A 19810-nucleotide genomic window follows, 5' to 3' on the forward strand; every position below is an offset into this window, starting at 1 on the left:
CCTGCAGGAAGTGGTTATTCTTTCCAGTCTGACACAGTGCTCGCTGCTGCCACCTCTGTCCATGGTAGGTACTGTCCAGAGCAGCAGCAAATTCCCATAGAAAACCTCTCCTGCTCTCTCCAGACTGGAAATAATACACCACTTCCTGCAGGACATTAAGTAGCTGATAAGTACTGGAAGACTTGACCATGTACTGGAAGCTCTGATCATGAACTCCATTCAGTTCCAGGGACTATTCTATCCTGTTCTCATGATCAGCGGTCAGACACCCACCATCAGTCTGTTATCCCCCATCTTGTAAATAGGATGAAGGGCACTGGGCACTGTTTATAATAGAATAGCCTGTAATACATTAGATAACACAACAAAGGGAAACCTGTCTCTGTCTGGGATGGACGCTTTTTTTGGTATAAGCCTCTAAATAGCAGAGAACCTTCCACGTATACTCCATCACGTGTTGGTCTATAGTGACGTATCTACTATACTATGAACCAGCTCCAAGTTATAAGACAATTTAACAGGTTTTATTACAAAGAAATGAATGTGATTGACGGGATGAAAAAAACAAACAAAGAAACAAACAAACGTGAAGCACGATCAGAACTTGAACTCCTTGTATTTTTTGCCCCCTGCCCGGGAGTCTTGCGGCTGTCCCTTCCTCTTCTTTTGCTGTAATAAAAAAAGAACCAAACAAACCATTAACATAGCATAACAATAGTAGTGAGAGCTGAAGACACGTCCATACAGTTCCAACTATCATGTAGGAGAAAGATACAAACAACCTGCGCGGGAGTCATGCGTCTATAACCTCAGGATATCCCAGAATTGTGAACGTCAATTATATATTGTATATATTAAATATAAAGAAATAAAAGTAGACTATCCATTATTGAAGGATAACCGAGGACTAAGAACAATGCTCAGACAATACAGTGGACACCTACTTTCTGCTTAGCTGCGTGTTCGGCCACCATGTCGCTGAAGTCCTCTTTCTGGACTTGTTCCTGTGCTTCCCGCACTCTCTCCTCATACTTCTGGGTCATAGCTGACGGGTCTAATTCAAGTTCTTCAGGTGCCAGAGCCACCTCCACACCTTGGAGCTCTGTGGGGGCCCCCCTACGGGACAGGGCCTGTGAATGGAATGAGAGAGACAGCTTGTCAGGAAAACATGAGGCTGTTTAGCATAAACACAAACTAATGGTCAACCAAATGGAAACTCAACATTTCCTATCATAGTAACATAGTAAATAAGGTTGAAAGAAGACAAGAGTCCATCAGGTTCAACCTAGGAAAATCCTACTGTGTTGATCCAGGAAGGCGAAAAACCCCCACGGGGCAGAAGACAAACGCCCCACCACAGGGAGAAAATCATGATTTTGTATGTTTTTTTCAATAAACTTAAAAGGGTGATAATGCATCCTCCCTCACAGCTTGGCATGGAGGTGCAGTTCACTCTAAGAGGCAGAGAAACATACCATTCCTAGCATGTTCTGTGCACAAGCCCTACTATTACACCAGGGCTCGTACACGGAACTTCCTAGTGTGGATGGTAGCCATGGCTCTGGAGCCCAGTAAGAACGAAAGCCACTCAGTAACCGACAGCTATGACTGTATGTAAGCCAATACAGGGGACCATGCCAATTGTTGAGTGAGGCCATCTAGTGGACAGAGAAGGATTTACACTGGATTCTTTTACTCACTGTAGACATCTCATAGATGTGCGTGGATCCCATTATAGCTCCACCAACAGTAGCCGTCCTCTTCTCTGGAAGCACAGTGTACAGCAATGGTGTCTCCGTACTGGTGAAACAAAACAAACAGTAAGTGCCATTCCCAAACTGAAGCCCACACACACACAATATTACACACACACATTTTTGTGTGCATCTCTCATATATATATATATATATATATATATATATATATATATATATATATATATATATATATATATATATATATATATATATATGAGAGAGAGAGACACACACACATCAATATACATTCTACATATGCATAGCATTAGAATGGAAGAATATAAATATTCTTACCCATCCATGGCCTCCTCATTCTTCTTCTTTCGCAACTCAATAAGTTCTGGAGTCTCCATACCAGCAGGAACCGAAGAAAATCCTCCAGGGGTGATAAGTCCGCTGCAAGAGATCAGCAAAACATATAAGTGTAAACGTACATGTGGAGAATTGGCATAGACAAAGCTTAGACAAATGACATGGCCACCTGGTGCTGTTTATAAGGATATGGGATAGCAGACCTGGTCAGCAGAGGCCGGCCTCATCATCACGCTTTATGTCCTACACTGGAATCATTGCTTTTTATAGCTGTCATCCAATATTAGAATAAAGTAGCTGCTTTATTAAAAAGGTTTTGTGTGTGATATTACAGCTTTGCTCCATTCTTGTCAATGGGTGTAATACCACACACAAACTGAGGACAAGAGTGGCACTGTTTCTGGATAATGCCGCCATGTTTTCCTGTGGATATATAAGCCTATAATGTGGGCCAATATATAGTATTTACACTAAATCCTCAAGGAAATAATAAAACTACACACTTGAATGTGCAAGATTCAAGATGCCTGTAAAGGACCTTGTACCTTACCTATCAGCAGGCGTGATAAATCCAGTCTCATCTGGTTTATCTTCATCACTTTCTTCCTCTTCTTCCTCAGAGGAGGATTCGTCATCAGACAGCTCTAGCTCTCCCCACGGGGTTCTGTCTAGGTCTTCTTCCTCATTCTTATTCTATTAATCGTACAAATAATGTATTTGTGTGTAAATAAAAAAATTAGAAAATTAGAAGAAAAAAAATCCTTTAAAGCATTACTGTCACTTTAAGGGTGCTAACACACACGACTGATGCGCAGCAGATCGGCAGCAGATTTGATGCTTTGTTCAGTTATTTACATCCAATCCGCTGCGTATCTGCGGCGTATCCGCTGCAGAAAATTAATTGCGATACTGTGTGTGAAGCTACCCCAAGGGTGCATTCACATGTACATGATCCGCAGCAGATTTGATGGCGCAGATTTGCTTTGAATCCGCAACTTCAAATCTACGCCATCAAATCTGCTGCGGATGCTGTACGTGTGAACGCAAAGAACAAAACAATTTCTATTTGTCAATCAGACGTGTAAAAAGTTTCTTTGTTTGGGATCTGGATTTTTAGACACCCACCGATTGTTAGATGATGCACTTTACTCGCTATCTTATTGCAGTAGACAGACTCAATAGACGTTCTATAAAATCTAAAACAGGTTTTAGGGCCCATTCATACTACGGAATCGACCCCTGTCCGCGGAATCCGCACCAAATCCTGCCTGCTATGTGTTTTTTTTAATGGGAGGCTTTGCACACCTCTGCTCTTCGTGCCTCTACGCTGGACTTGTCAATTCTTTGAGAGGAGAGGCGCGGTGGCCCGCTAGGCCTCCCACTGAAAAAAAAAACACACATAGCAGGCAGGATTCTGTAGTGTGAACACGCCCTTATAGTAAGTCTTTTGAGCTGTCTGCTACAAAAAGATGGGTAGAGCAGCAAGCCATGGAGTGGAGTGCTCAGCCATGAACTTCTCGCAGCTCTTATCTATTAATTGCTGGGGGTCCAAACACCCAGACTCCGACCGATCAATACTTTTCACGTCAAATTATTATTATTTTTTTTAAAGCAAAAGTATTGCTTTAAAATGTAAGGGGTGTACAGTGAACGGCAGACACATTAAGAATATCCTGGTCTTATTACCTGGAAATCTGACGCATTGGTTCCAAATACATCTCCATACAGAGGTTTCCCCATCTCATCTACGGGGGGCTTCCCCCATCCACCAGCGTGGTATCCAAATGAACAGCCCTTTAAGAAAAGGTGGGAGAGAAGATTTAGAGTAATGGTAAAAGATGGAAGTCTAAATAAAATCATATCGCGTCAGGATCTTACCTCGGGGATGGGAGAGTTCAGTCCTGGAATTTTAAGATTGGGATATGAAGGGGGAGGACCATACCGCTGCATTGCAATAAGCCAAGGTGGGGGAACCTTATGGGAGTTCTACAATTGAAAAATAGAAATATTATATATCTAAAAAAAAAAAAAAAACAGAGAGGGCATTCCAGAACATGGAATATGTACAACAGTGGCTACATGTAGAAAACATGCAAGAATATCTGCTGTGTATCTTTTACAATGCTCATGTGCATAGGCAGCAAAGTCAAAGGACATCTTTGGATTGATTTTTTTTTTTCACTGTTCAAGTTTCCTGATCGCAACTTTCTAAATAATCTTTATTGAACATCAGTTAGTAAGACTTTCGGCTCTGTGTTAGATCGGAGCTGCAGTTACTTGTCTCCACCACTAGGCAGGGATCAGAGCAAACTGCTTCTGACCCAACCCACTGTGTAGTGCAGGCACCGATCAGCGATTGAAGGCCATACGCCATCATTTTAACCCCTTTAACGCCATCCAGTATTATAAATAGGAGGCAAGTCTTTATTTGGCATTATTCACTTACCAGTCCCACTGGCATTCCCAGCGTTATCCTCAGCTCATCGGAAAGGTCACCCGGCTTCTTCTCCTTTAACCGAGTCTCAAATTCTTTTCCCTGAAGCAAATAGTCATTTACATGAATTCAAATTTTTTTTGTATACAGCTACAAAAACTTACTATCATAAAGATTTTATGAGTTATGTCATAGTAATGAATTTGTGGATAGATAATAAGTGTGTGATCAGTGGGGGTCTTACTGTGCCCACATGATCTACCCAAGCTTTGCTTGGGCTAAACTGTATAGTCCTCAGACACTGCCAGAACAGAACTTAAGCAAAACTTTAGGGGAACAGACAGCAGCAGCTATAAATGGATGCCAAAAGCTGGATATTTCAGAGGACGTCACAGGACGTCGTACATATATAAATTATTGGCATACACACGTAACAGCCATGGATTTCATATGCAGCAACTACATTATTACAGAAGTGAAGAGAACACCATTGCTGCAGCAGTCAGTGTTACGCTCCTCTCACCTTATAGTACAGGTCTCCATGGATGGTCAGTTTTGGCTTGCTTTGCCATTTGTTATTATATTATTATATTATTATTTATTATTATATTTGTTGCCATTTGATATTACAGAAGTGAAGAGAACACCATTACAGCAGCAGTCAGTGTTACGCTCCTCTCACCTCATAGTACAGGTCTCCATGGATGGTCAGTTTTGGCTTGCTTTGCCATTTGAAGAAAGCATCATGGAGCTTCTGGTAGTCTATGTCTATTTTCCCCATTTTGGGACGAACCTTCTCTCTCATTTTGGATTTCATGGTCTTTTGTTCTTCCTGTTGTGAGAAAAACAGTGAATAATTTAAATTAGGGTATAAAAAATTGATTAAAAAAAACACACACAATAAAACTATAAGGGACAAATCCATGCAAGTACTGTAACTCCCTTCAGAGACACAGTAAGTATTTAACTTTTTAGACCATGAGCAGATAGATGTTCGACTCGGCAATTTTGTGAGAAACCATTTTCCCATCTGAATTCTATTACTGTTGCTCACCTTCTCTTGAAGGGCCTCCCTCATTTCCTGGATGCCGGTTCTCTTGATAAATTCAGGAAGCTGGAAGGGTGGTTTCTCGATTCCTCTCTTGCCCTGCAGGTACTTGCGCTTGAAGCACCAGTGACGAGGAACAGGCACAGAATTCCTGGTCCCTTTCAGGTGCACAAGCAGTTTGGGGTCCTGAGCGGTGACATCGTGCATCTCTACCACATCAGGACGGGAGACCAGCTGTAAGGGACAAGCAGATTTAAAAAAAATTAAAAAAAAAATGCATGAGAAGTGAAATAAAATAAATAAACCTGTACACACTGGTACATCCCATCATACAACCAAGCTTTGTACTGTTCTTTGTTACCTGTTTTAGCTCTGCAACAGTAAACCTATTCATTCGCCTTAGCTTTTTCTTAGACAGTTTAGGTGCATCTTGCTTTTTTTCCTGCAAATGACAAATGTGTATTAAAAAATATAAAAACTCAGCCAAGGTAGTTTCTTTCAAAGGAGTACAGGGTTCACGCCAAGTGACACTGGTGGATACTGGGCGGAATAGAGAAGGGTTGGGGGCAGATCAATAGTTACCAGTAGTGTTGAGCAAGTGCTTGTTACTTAAGTCAACTATTTTTCAACACTTAAGTGCTTGACTCAAGTAACAAGCCCCAATGAGATCAATGGAAGACTCAGGCATTTAACCAGGTGCTTAGCAGGTGCCTGGTTAACCTATTACATTTTCTTGTTCTAATTTTTACATATTTTGTTTAATATTTTTTTTTTATATAATTTTGTTGAAACATCCCTTCAAGGCACAAAATATACAAAAATTAGAACAAAAAAATGTAATAGGTTAACCAGGCACCTGATGAGTAGGGGGCACCTGGTTAAGTGTTCCAGTCTCCCATTAATTTCAATGGTGCTTGTTACTCGAGTCAAGCACTTGAGCATTGAAAATTGCTCAACACGAGTACCGAGCACTCAAGCATATAAGTGCTCGCTATACACTACAGGTCACTATTAATCTGCCCCCACCCTCTCTATTCCACCCTGTATCCACCATAGTCACTTGGCCATTAACTTATCTTCTAGCAGTATTCATGCCAGAAGATAGGCTAATGGCCACCCAAGGTGTCTAGTTGCAAATTATCTTCTCTTCGCTGAAACCCTTACATTTGGGGTATATGTCAACAAACCAGCAGAACGGTATGACAATATATACTGCAGAATACCTACATCAGCTTAACAGACCAAACTTTAAATATGGTAGTAACTACATTAATTTCTATTTCTAAGACGCAAAAGCCTGACCACAAAAACGTGGTCACTAGCAGATGTGAACATAACCTTACATGGACTCCCTATATAGAATACAAAGAAAGTGCAGCTGAGACAGAATACAAGGAAGATAATGCACAGAGCCCAGTATATTATATGCCGACCTCAGCATCACTGTCGCTGTCACTATCCATCATTTCCTCTTCAAATCGCTTCCTGGGGGCTGCCGGTTCCACTTTTTCAACTTTTTCTGGCTCTTTTTCCTTTTCTTTCTTTACATCATCTGTCAACTGTGGGAAAATAACAGAACTGCATGAAGTGTGGAAACTAAGTGACCAGTCAAAGGCACATACTGGTGAGCTCCTGAACCAGCTAAATACACCACTGCAAAGGGTACAAAACAGAAATCATCTCAACGGCCCCCATTACGGACAGAACCTTCCAGGAAACGAACAATCACCTTAAATGCTTGAAAGATCCTTTTAAAGAAAATGAAGTTGGGGTCATAAATATCCGGCTCTTCTGTCACATATTCGATTTCCACTTTCCCTCCAGCGGAGTCGGCCTCTGCTGCCTCATTTACATCATCAGCCACCACAACGGGCGCTGCCGCAATCACTCTCCTACGTGTACGTTTCTTGCGGTTCCTTCGTCTACGACTTTTCTTCTGCAAGGAGAAAGTTTGTGAAAAAGTGTTATAACACATGTGATATATATATATATATATATATATATATTAGGGCTGGGCGATATTGACCTTAATCAATATCGCGGTTTATCGCACATGTAGCCGCGGTAACGATAATTCAACGATAATTATGACACGCCCCTTTTTGCAAACCACACCCACACCACACCCACAACATTTCGATTAAAAAAAGTAAAAAAGAACTCACTGAGCAGCAACCCGTGGTTAGTCTATTATCATTATTATTAGTCATTATTAGGGGACCTGGACATGTATATACAGGTATACAGCCTCTACAGGATGTGTATACACAGGGGGTCACATAGGGATTGTTGTTTATGACTATACGGGGGTGGGAGGGGGTGGTGGCTAGGGGTGTATTACTATACAGGAGGTACATAGGGATGGAGGTACGGGTCTATACATGGGAGTGCATATGGATAGAGATGTATGACTATACAGGGGGGGGGGGGATGTATGACTATACAGGGGGGGGATAGGGGATGTATGACTATACAGGGGGGGGATAGGGGATGTATGACTATACAGGGGGGGATAGGGGATGTATGACTATACAGGGGGGGGCATAGGGATAGGGATGTATGACTATACAGGCGGGGCACATAGGGATAGGGATGTATGACTATACAGGGGGGGCACATAGGGATAGGGATGTATGACTATACAGGGGGGATAGGGTATGTATGACTATACAGGGGGGGCATAGGGATAGGGATGTATGACTATACAGGCGGGGCACATAGAGGTAGGAGTGTATGACTATACAGAGGGGGGCACATAGGGATAGGGATGTATGACTATACAGGGGGGGGCACATAGGGATAGGGATGTATGACTATACAGGGGGGGGCACATAGGGATAGGGATGTATGACTATACAGGGGGGGGGGGCACATAGGGATAGGGATGTATGACTATACAGGGGGGGGGGGCACATAGGGATAGGGATGTATGACTATACAGGGGGTGTATTGGGGTGTATTACTATACAGTGGGGACGGATTGGGGTGTATGACTATACAGGGGGGTACGGATTGGGGTGTATGACTATACAGGGGGGTACGGATTGGGGTGTATGACTATACAGGGGGGTACGGATTGGGGTGTATGACTATATAGGGGTGTATTACTGTACAAGGAGCACAGGGAGGTGTATGCTGGGACCTGTAGTCCCCTCAGTACAGGACTGTAACATAGGAGGAATAATGGGCTGCAGCAGGCAGGATGCCACACACAGCAATGTCTCCTATAACTTACCCTGCCTGCTGCAGCCCATTATTCCTCCTATGTTACACTCCTGTACTGTACTACAGGAAAGCCGCCGCCAAGTGCTGCTGTGACATGGCCGCGTCCCTGCACACACAGGACAACATGTGCAACGCTCGCCGGCCGGGTGGGTGTGTGTGTGTGGGGGGGGGGAATTGCTCGGACGGGACTGATGCCGGTCCCCCCTCCCGGACCAGTCCCATCCGATCGCCCCCACACCCGGCCGGCGCGGCCATATCACAGCAGCACTTGGCGGCGGCTTTCCTGTAGTCCCCTCAGTGTGCAGGGACGCCGGACCGGACGGGTGGTGGGCGCTTTGGCAGGACAGGTGCAGTGGGACGGAGCTTCGGACCGGACGAGTGGGTAGGGCGGACAGGTGCGCGGACCGGACTGGCGGTCGCTTGGGGAGGGGGAAGGGGAGAGCATTCTCACTTGGACCCTGCTGCTGCTCCTCCACCTCCCGCTGATACCAGCGCTAGTGCCGGGCCGCTCGTGTGTGTGCGGGGGGGCTCTGACAGGACGGGCGCAGGGACACAAAAATACCGCAAATACCGTCCTGGCCAAGTTGAAGTCGGTTAACCGACGCCAGTGACGGTATCGGTATTTTTGCGGTATACCGCCCAGCCCTAATATATATCACCAAAAACACGCCTTTTTAAATATCACATGATTTTTGATGTTTTTCAAACATTTTTATTGGTGAGACTGTGACCGATCAGAAGGATGTCTATGTGAGATGGCTCTATAGGCTTAAAATTACGGGGCCCTCTTGGTCACAAGACACAGAGCCAGCACTAAGGGCCCTATTACACGGGACGATTATCGTGCGAAAAATCGTTATAGCGTTCAAATTTAAACACTTCGTTTAGTGTAATTGCAGGCAACGATCGAAAAAACGTTCATATGTCGTTGATCTAGATCTGAACCTAAAATCATCGTTAATTGTTCGCTGTAATTCCACATTCGTTAGCTTAAGTTCCGCGTTTTTCTACTAATCGTTCAGTGTAATAGCACCTTATCCATTGTTTTGCTAGGATCAGAAGGAATAAACGATCATAGTAGCGATCACAATAACGATCATAGTAACGATCGTAACTAACGAATATCATTCTGTGTAATATGGTGAACGATTTCAGGTTAACGATAAACAATCTCGTTTGCGATCGTTTATCGTTAGTCGTTTATCGTTAAAAATCGCTTCGTGTAATAATGCCCTAAGGGTGGTCTTCTCCCGGCTCATTCTCCTAATCGGTCAAGGTCTAAATACGCAGCCCCCGATGAATAAACCAAAATACTTTTAAAGGGAGTATCCAGCGCTACAAAAACATGGCCACTTTCCCCCCTACTGTTGTCTCCAGATTGGGTGTGGTTTTGAATCTCAGTTCCATTGAAGTAAATGGAGCTTAATTGCAAACCGCACCTGAACTGGAGACAACAGTAGGGGGAAAAGTGGCCATGTTTTTGTAGCACTGGATAACCCCTTTAATATGTCCTCTGTTCTGTAGATCACACAGTTATCCCCACTCCTAACAGTAGGAAAACCCTCTCTGCATGAAAACAGGAAGAAAGACGAGATTGTAAACCCCATCAGGTAATGATGTGAGAGAAAGCATTTTATACACAGCAATGAGTAATATACTACAGTGCATACACAACGGTGTACTATTTATACTGCTAAAAGATGAACAAAGACCAAACGGAAAGTACACACAGGCGAAAACAGCACAATCCCAAAACAACATGGCTGCATGGGAACAGGAAGGATTCTGAAACCAACTCCAATCTCCAATGTCTATGGTCGAAGTTTTTTTTACCACCAATGGAAACCGGTCTGCAAAGCAGGTTTATGTGGACTGGACCAGCTGAACCCTATAGTTTCTGCCCGTTATTTTCATACCTCTTTCTTTGGTCCCGTCGTCTCTTCCTCTGTTTCAGATGTCGTATAAATCTGACGGAGATCATCATAATCTTCCTCTTCTATTTAAAAAAATAAAAAAATATATATTTCTGATAAAACAAAGGCCTAAGGAAGATGTTTTACTGCAGCTATAAAAGTTATGTGTGGGATTTGTTTTCCAAGGTCAATGTATACGCAATGAATAACCTGTAACTCTAAGGAATTACCCATAGGAGAAAACGTATTTCAAAATACAATGTCTTACCTGTGGTGACTGGCAGGATCATCTCTTCTTGTCTGATTTCTTTAAGTTGAAGAATTTTCTCAAGGACTTGTGGGATCTTTGGGCCAGAGGTGGAATCTTCTATCTAAAGAGGAACATAAAGATGTCATCAGATGTTACTGTCCTTTGACATACAGTATCACATAAGACAGAAAAGTGTCAGGACTCACGGGTCCTTATCGTGTGTATGGAGGAGGGAGTATACACACTATGGGGGAGATTTATCAAACATGGTGTAAAGTGAGACTGGCTCAGTTGCCCCTAGCAACCAATCAGATTCCACCTTTCAATCCTTACAGACTCTTTGGAAAATGGTGGAATCTGATAGGTTGCTAGGGGCAACTGAGCCAGTTTCACTTTACACCATGTTTGATAAATCTCCCCCACGGTGTATACTCCCTCTGCCTTAGAGATTCATTCTAAGTCTATGGAGCCTAACTTAAAAAAAAGGAGATCTTACCTCTCTGGAATCATCTCCAGACGGATTTAGAAGACGTTGCCGATTCATGGATGGCATCAGTGGTGGGATAGTAGTAACTATAGGAAGGCCACCTGTAGATAAAAGAAATATAAATATATATCAATCTCTATCTATATGTATATCTCTCTATATACACACACACATATATATACACATTATATATATATATATATATATATATATATATATATATATATATATATATGTGTGTGTGTGTGTGTGTGTGTGTGTGTGTGTGTGTGTGTGTGTGTGTGTGTGTGTGTGTGTTTTTTTATATCATAAATACATGACATTACCTCTCCCGAGTAGAAGGGATCGAGTGGCTTCCGGTTCCAACAGTGTTGCCTACAAGACAGAATGACCAAGTAAATTGTGTGCAAATCAGCAAACAGAGAAAACAGTAACAGAGAAAACAAATGGCTTTTAACCTTGGGAAGTCCATCATTTTGGGATCCCGACTGTGACAGATTGCCGTTTTCTTGGTCAGGACCCAGGTGAGAATTGAGACCAAGTGGAAATCCCATGCCCATGGATGGGGGAGGTGGAGGAGGCGCTGGCAGATTGGGCATCGGCATTCCGGCCATCTGAAAAGAGAGCAAAGAAATTACCACATTGAAGTCACCACAAAAATTAGAGGGTTCCTAACATATACATCTATGGCATATACGGCCTAAGGCCCTAAGGCCCCGTTCCCACTGAGCAAAGGTAGCGGAATTCCGCGACGGAATTGTCCACCGCGGAATGCCATTAGCCTCCCGCTCATAATGGGAGTCATGTTCATTCTTCAGCGCGTACAGAGCAAGAGCGCGCGCCTCCCATAGACTCCCATTATGAGCGGGAGGCTAACGGCATTCCGCGGCGGACAATTCCGTCGCGGAATTCCGCTACCTTTGCTCAGTGGGAACGGGGCCTAATACACAGTGATGGCTGCACATTAGTCATGTTTATGAATGTTAATGAGAAGCTGTCAGGTCCTTGGTGCCTCACAGACGGGTCCTTCTCCTTCCCAGACCAGCTGGATTGCCAGTCTGAATGTAGAAAAGCCAGACTGGCAGGATGAGGATGCAGTGAATGTGACTCAGCTCTATGCAGTACTGAATATCTGTTGGTATTATTACAGTTGCTGTGGATTGTAACTACCCAGGTCTGGCCTAATCGGCCAATTACAGCTGATCATTCACACGTTAACCTCCTCCCGCTGCTGCACAGTAAGTTACATAGCTGCAGCAACGTTAATTTAAGCTGCAAGATGATCCGCGGCGAGTAGTGGCTATCAGCGATCAGCGGAGCGCTGCAATGCGGGACCCGCCGCTGGAACCGGGGAGGTGAGTGGACGTCTTTTCCCTCAGCCACCTCGTCCCCGGTCCCAGCGAAAAAGTGCCCCCCCGCTGGAGTACCCCTTTAATGACACACGGTCGTGAAAGAGTTAACTTATGTCCCCGAGCTGCCAGTTCATTGATGAAGGTATCGTACATAAAAATCAGCAACACCTTATGTGTCTGTCCGGCTGGAGGAAGAGCTCTAATATTAATATATATATATATATATATATATATATATATTCCAATGGAATTACACTCGGATCTATAAATCCTTACCTGGGCCAGTCTTGAATTTGTGGCTGACATGTCATCATCAAGAGCCTGAAGAAATATAATAAAAACAGCAAAAGATGACAAAAAACAAATTCTGGTGACGTCGATGGAATGCATCATCTCATATGTAGTTACAATAATAGGTTAAAAAAAATTACGACTGGTCGAGGACTGATTTCTAGAATGTGCATCTAAGAGTATTCGCGGTCTGCTCTGTCTGTGTGACGATATAGACCAGGGTGTCATACTTGCAGCTCTCCAGCTGTTACAGAACTACAATTCCCATCATGACTGGACAGCCAAAGCTTTAAATGTACAGGCAGGTCTGAAACAGCTGGAGAGACACAGTTAGGCACATGTGGTATAGACCCCCCTTTCTGTCTCACCCACAGGGGCGCTCAGCTGTGTCAAACGTTTACAGGGCAGGTACATGTTAAATGTGGAATGTAATTTGCAGAGTTTCATTAAAGGGAATCTGCCAATAGGTTTATTGTACCGTAAATGCGGGCAGCATAAACTAGTGACAGAAAAGCTGAACAGATCAGTGTATTACTTGTATAATTCTGTTCAGCCGTTCTCCTAATATGCAGGAGAATAGGATTCTTGCCAGGCCCCTTTCCCCGTCCTCCAGCTGCTGATTGACAGTTGATTGCCTATACACAGCATGGATAGATAACTGCCAATCAGCAGCTGGTGGGTGGGGTTTTCTGCTTCTCATGAACATCCAGGACTACTGGGCTCATGCACATAATGGAGAGGATTACTTATTGTCCATGTTATTCAGGAGGAGATCTCTGGATCAGCTGCACAGAACAATGTAAGTGATATATAATTCTTCTCAGCTTCTCTGTCACTAGTTTATTCTACACTGAGATAGGACACCATATAACTACTGACAGAGTCTCTTTAATACAGGTGTCTCCTGTACAGCTCTGATATACTAATAGTAAATGTATATAGGATGCATCTGGGAATAAGCCTGTACTGTGTTCTTTTGGAAGACGTCCATAGATTTGTTACCTGTGCTGCAGTAAGTTCAATCCCATCATCTCTACCTGAAATTACAGTAAGATACGAATGAGTAGCAGTCACACACGATACACACCTACCACTCTCATACGGAATTAGTAACTACACGTATGTGTGCTTAATATGATCTGTATATTGTACATCACAGATGTCAAAACTCACAGCCCTCCAGCTCATGCAAAACTACAACTCCCATCATTCCCAGCTTTAGCTTTGACTGTCCAGGCATGATAGGAATTAGTAGTTAGGGAGTCTGACACTAGTGGTGTACGTATTCCAAGACTAGGCAATAATAAACTTGCAAATCATCTGGAACTCTTTTCATCCATAGCACCAAAACCAGAGGCCATAGATGACTGGTGGTCCCTGGACGCAGCCTACAGACAGGCAGTGTGCGCCGTATCATCCTATTATAGCAGAGGATGAGGATCAAGTGTCCAGACCACACAAGGTCTCAGAGATGTACAATTAGTTATAGGAGGACAAGATCAATGCACAGGAAAAGTGATGGGTAACTCACCGAGAGCGACCACTGGGGAATGGAGGTTGCTGTCATCTAAGTGAGTGACATGACAAAGCTCATGCTTAGCAACTACTTTATTTGTTGTCTATAGGATCTCATAATCCATAGGTCCCTGCAGTCGGACACCAACTGACCAACTCCATATTCCCACCAGTAAGTTTGATCTTGGGATAACCCTCATAAAGGAGAAGTCTGGTTAAAATTTTTTTATTAAAGTATTGTATAGCCCCACAAAAGTTATACAAATCACCAATATACACTTATTACGGGAAATGCTTATAAAGGGCTTTTTTCCCTGCACTTACTACTGCATCAAGGCTTCACTTCCTTGGTAACATGGTGATGTCACTTCCCGGATAACATGGTGATGTCACTTCCCGGATAACATGGTGATGTCACTTCCCGGATAACATGGTGATGTCACTTCCCGGATAACATGGTGATGTCACTTCCCGGATAACATGGTGATGTCACTTCCCGGATAACATGGTGATGTCACTTCCCGGATAACATGGTGATGTCACGACCCGACTCCCAGAGCTGTGCGGGCTGTGGCTGCTGGAGAGTAAGATGGCAGAGGGATACTCAAGTGTCCCTCCAGTGCCCTGTGTCCCTCAGTGTCCCCCTGCCATCATCCTTTCCAGCAGCCACAGCCCGCACAGCTCTGGGAGTCGGGTCGTGACATCGCCATTTTATCCAGGAAGTGACATCGCCATGTGATCCAGGAAGTGACATCGCCATGTGATCCAGGAAGTGACATCGCCATGTGATCCAGGAAGTGACATCGCCATGTGATCCAGGAAGTGACATCGCCATGTTATCCAGGAAGTGACATCGCCATGTTATCCAGAAAGTGAAGACTTGATGCAGTAGCAAGTGCAGGAAAAAAGCACTTTATAAGCATTTCCCGTAATAAGTGTATATTGGGGATTTGTATAACTTTTGGCGGGAAATACGATACTTTTATAAAAATTTTCGCAGAACTTCTCCTTTAATATCACCTTATTTCTGGTCCACCAATGCTTGTTTTTAACCAGTAAGTGTTTGGTGTTATTTCAAAGAAAGTTATGTTTTATTCTACTTTTGGTAAATAGGAAAAAGGGACCTCCCAATATTGGCCACTAGATGGCCCCCTGTATTATACAGACATATTACGGTATGCTGTATATAAGCTGTATCGGGGCCTGCTGTCCCTTCCTTCCAGTGATCGGTCACCACAGCTGGATCACAAATTCTAACATGTCAGAAATTTAAGGTTTGGGCACAGTTTATAACACATTTTATGGCAAAAATAAAAAAGTCTAACACAAAGGCAAAAAAAAAAAGAAACACCAACTTTGATCTGGTTGTATTTTCAAGAGGTAAAAGTTACAGGTTATCTTTATTTTACAATCACAATCACCATGATGACAATAAAGAGAGAAAAAAAAAAAAAAGGGGTAGTTCACAAAAAATATTCTTACAAACCAGCTAAGTTCCAGAAATTTGTAATTTACTTCTATCAAAACATCTCCAGTCTTCCAGTACTTATCAGCTGCTGTATGTCCTGCAGTGACTCTAGGTCCCCCAATGAACACTCTCACTCCTGAGGCTATGGTGATGTCCTGTCTCAGTCAGTGATTGGCTGAGCGGGTGGTCGCTTCAGAAACGGGTCTCTCTCAGAAATAGCCGTGGGAGAATTCAACAGGACACCCAAAGATGTCACAGGACGACATCGGGGAGCACAGGGAGGTAAGACTAGGCTCTATCATCTTCTATATAAGGGAAGATATATATATATATATATATATATATATATATATATATATATATATATATATATATATATATATATATATATTACACATACACTTTAAAGTGACTGTACCACCAGGCCCAGGCTGAAGCACTGGAGGCGGCCGACCCACCCTTAGTGGGCGGAAACCCTAGCCCCTCTATGATAGGGTTCCATTGATTCTAATGGATTCTAATGGAGTCACGTCATGGAGGGGCTGGGGTTTCTTCCCACTGGGGGTGGGTCGGCCGCCTCCAGTGCTTCAGCCTGGGCCTGGTGGTACAGTCACTTTAAAGGGGCTGTCCAGCGAAAATCTTTTTCTTTAAAATCAACTGGTGTGAGAAAGTTATATAGATTTGTATTTTACTTCTATTAAAGAATCTCATGTCTTCCCATACTTATCAGCTGCTGTATGCCCTGCAGGAAATGTTTTATTTTCAGTGTGACACAGTGCTCTCTGCTGACATCACTGGCCACGACAGGAACTCTCTCTCGGTTTTATATGAATCCCCATAGAAAACCTTTCCTGCTCTGGACAGTTCCTGTCTCGGCCAGAGATGTCAGCAGAGAGCACTGTGTCAGACTGAAAATAAAACAACATTTCTTGTAGGACATTCAGCAGCTGATAAGTATGGGAAGACCTGAGATTTTTTTTTAATGAAGTAAATTACAAATCTATATAACTTTCTGTCATCATTTAATTTTGAAGAAAAAGATTTCTGCTGGACAACCCCTTTAAAGAGTCAGAGTACCCCCTTTACAGGCAATCATTCAGAGGGCTATAGAGTTATGTCTATAGAGAGGAGGAGAGCAATACTACTACCCTGGTCCCATCCAAGATACAGTATATACAAGGAGTATACAGCAGACCAGCTCCTCTGCCATAGCTAGGTGATACAAGTGCAATCCTGCCACTCTGCCCATATCCTCAGCAGCACGTCTGCCGCCCCTTATACCTGATCGGTGAGGGGTCTGACACCCACCAATCCGCTGTATACCATTCCAAGGGATGAATACGGTGAATGGGGATAGAAGCAGACTGCTTCCCTGCAATGGCAGCCATATCCACTGCTCCACCAATGGGGGGGGGGGGATCCCAGATAATTCCTTTAAATTGCACCTCTAAGCAGATGCTCCTGCCAGATTGGACAGCAGGTGTGGAGAATTAGATGGTAGAGCTGGCATACAATAGCAGGAGAGTCCTGGGCCCCAGCTTGGCACTATAGAGGGCGCTGTGCCATCCTGACCCCCAGGATTCCCTCCAGTGACTGACCAGCAGGCTCCCCATGTATCTCCAGCACATGTGTAATACAGACTGATCACTGGACGGGTACCGGGATGGCTCACGTCCATGTTACAGGCAGGTCCTACCACTTTTCGTCCATAGCTAAATTAAAACGGTATTTTCTCTTGCACCCCCCTCCCTCCATTTGCACACTGGTACAATCCAAGCACCAGCCCCATGAACCAGGGGCGGGAAAGAGGAGGCTATATACCGTGCCCCGCTGCACCGCTCTCCTCACACAGCTACAATGCTCGCTCCCGGGCGGCCACACTCACGCGTCGCATTATAACTCACCGTCTGTGATTTCCGCCATGTTTCGGCTTTAGCAGCGTCGCCGTCTGTGTGCGGAGTCGCGAAAAGTCTACGTCATCGGAAGCGACCACCGGAAGAGGCGGGCACCACGTGACGTCGAGCTGGCGGAGGCCATCTTTGTTGAGGGAGAATTAGAGAGACGTTTAGGCAGGGTGTAAGATTCACCACACACATAGATATGCAGTCAGTATCCTGTCAGGGACGCCTTTATGTGAAGAGAGACACAGATTTTTGGGGCAAAAAAGTGGAAGTGGAATTAATTTGTCTTCAACTCCAATAAAATGTTAAAGCCTTGTTCACATCTGCGTCAGAGACTCTCTATGTAATGTAGGTTAGAGGGGGATAACTTATCAGGAATTAAAACCCCCTTTAAGGAAGGGGTAGCTAACAAAAAAATCAACTGGTGCCATAGATTTTTAATTTAAAAAATTTTGAAGTCTTCCATCCAGTATCAGCTGCTGTATGTCCTGCAGGAAGTGGTGTATTCTTTCCAGTTTGGAGAGCAGGAGAGGTTTTCTATGGGGATTTGTTTCTGCTATGGACAGAGGGGGCAGCGTAGAGCACTGGAGAGAATGCACAACTACTTGCAGCGCATACAGCAGCTAATAAGTACTGGAAGACGAGATTTTTCAATAGAAGTAAATGACAAATCTCTGGCACCAGTTGGTATGAAAGATTTTTTTTTTTTTTTTGGTGAACAATCCCTTTAAGGGGGTATTTAGATCTTGATAAATTATCCCCTACCTACAGGGGTTAAGGGACTGGAGAACTCAACCCACAAGCTCAAGAACAGGGAGCCGCCGTCCATTAGAACGTAGCATGGTGTACCACTACTCCATTCATTCTCTATGGGAGCCGTGGAGTCAGCGGAGCACAGTGTACGGCTGTGGATAGGGGACGACTTTGCTAGATAGGAATAACCCTTTAAATGGGATATCCAGGTTTAGAAAAACGTGGCTGCTTTCTTTCAGAAACAGCACCTCTCTTTTACTCTGGGTGTGGTCACAGAGTGTATAGACTAGCAGTAAGTAGCGGGGAACCTTGCACCACTACTTACTGTAAGGGGAGCGTTACACCTAGCAAATCGCAGCAAATTTCAGGCTGCAAAATCCGCTGCGATTCCCGCTACTATGAGTTTGGAGGGGGTTACATAATATTGTAATTCCGCAGTGAGTATGTAAATTCAGTCCCCCTTAAAGGGGTAGTGCGGTGTAAAACATTTTTTCACTAAATAACACACATTACAAGGTTATACAACATTGTAATGTGTGTTATTTAAGTGAATGGCCCCCCTTCCCCATGTCGGCTCTGTTGCCCCTAGCAACCAATCAGATTCCACCTTTCACTTTCCAAAGAATCTGTGAGGAATGAAAGGTGGAATCTGATTAGTTGCTAGGGGCGACTGAGCCAGTTTCAGTTGATAAATCTCCCCCATTAATAACTCTCAGCTGTACAATAGACAGGAATCTCCCGCGATTTTGTTCAGATAACAAAGAAAACTTCAGGGGGGAATTTTGTTCAAATACTTATTACTGTATTTTTAATTTTTTTTTATTAGGGGGCGGGAGGCTTCAGGGGGCTCGAGTTATGGTATTTTAACACAGAGCGATAATTCGCCCGATCGCACAATGAACGATTTTGAATGAACAATGTTTTTTTCTTTATAACGATCAGCGTTTAGACGGAACGATACATCGTACGGAAAAATCATAATGCGATCGTTTTGCGATCGCTTAAGCCTATCACACACATAGGTGAAATCGTTGAAAGACTGTTTACACGGAACGATCTGCGAATTTTTGGCGAACGACCAACGATAATTTGAGAACATTTTGA

General features: G+C 43.7%; 1 protein-coding gene across 1 annotated transcript; it reads right to left on the minus strand.

The window, feature by feature from the left end:
* Positions 1-502: 502 nt before the first annotated feature.
* On the minus strand, positions 503-18044 carry SF3B2 (splicing factor 3b subunit 2). The gene is made up of 21 exons (XM_069965258.1): positions 17957-18044; positions 14072-14106; positions 13055-13099; positions 11885-12040; positions 11753-11801; positions 11436-11527; positions 10958-11060; positions 10693-10772; positions 7281-7487; positions 6985-7110; positions 5913-5993; positions 5558-5785; positions 5186-5335; positions 4516-4605; positions 3948-4055; positions 3756-3863; positions 2620-2762; positions 2052-2153; positions 1701-1800; positions 945-1130; positions 503-669 (listed from the first exon to the last, which is right to left on the minus strand). The coding sequence occupies exons 1-21, from the start codon at positions 17973-17975 to the stop codon at positions 598-600; spliced, it is 2280 nt and encodes a 759-aa protein (XP_069821359.1). The 5' UTR covers positions 17976-18044; the 3' UTR covers positions 503-597.
* Positions 18045-19810: the final 1766 nt, after the last annotated feature.

Source organism: Dendropsophus ebraccatus, chromosome 4 (assembly GCF_027789765.1).
Source record: "Dendropsophus ebraccatus isolate aDenEbr1 chromosome 4, aDenEbr1.pat, whole genome shotgun sequence".
In the NCBI taxonomy this organism is placed as follows: domain Eukaryota; kingdom Metazoa; phylum Chordata; class Amphibia; order Anura; family Hylidae; genus Dendropsophus; species Dendropsophus ebraccatus.

Bases quoted from the DNA above. Each gene is read 5' to 3' on its own strand.
- SF3B2 (XM_069965258.1), bottom strand. The intron at 5,336-5,557 runs GTGAGCAACAGT...TTCTCACAACAG, and splicing joins GGGAGGCCCTTCAAGAGAAG to GAAGAACAAAAGACCATGAA. The intron at 4,056-4,515 runs GTAAGTGAATAA...TTTCAATTGTAG, and splicing joins TGGGAATGCCAGTGGGACTG to AACTCCCATAAGGTTCCCCC.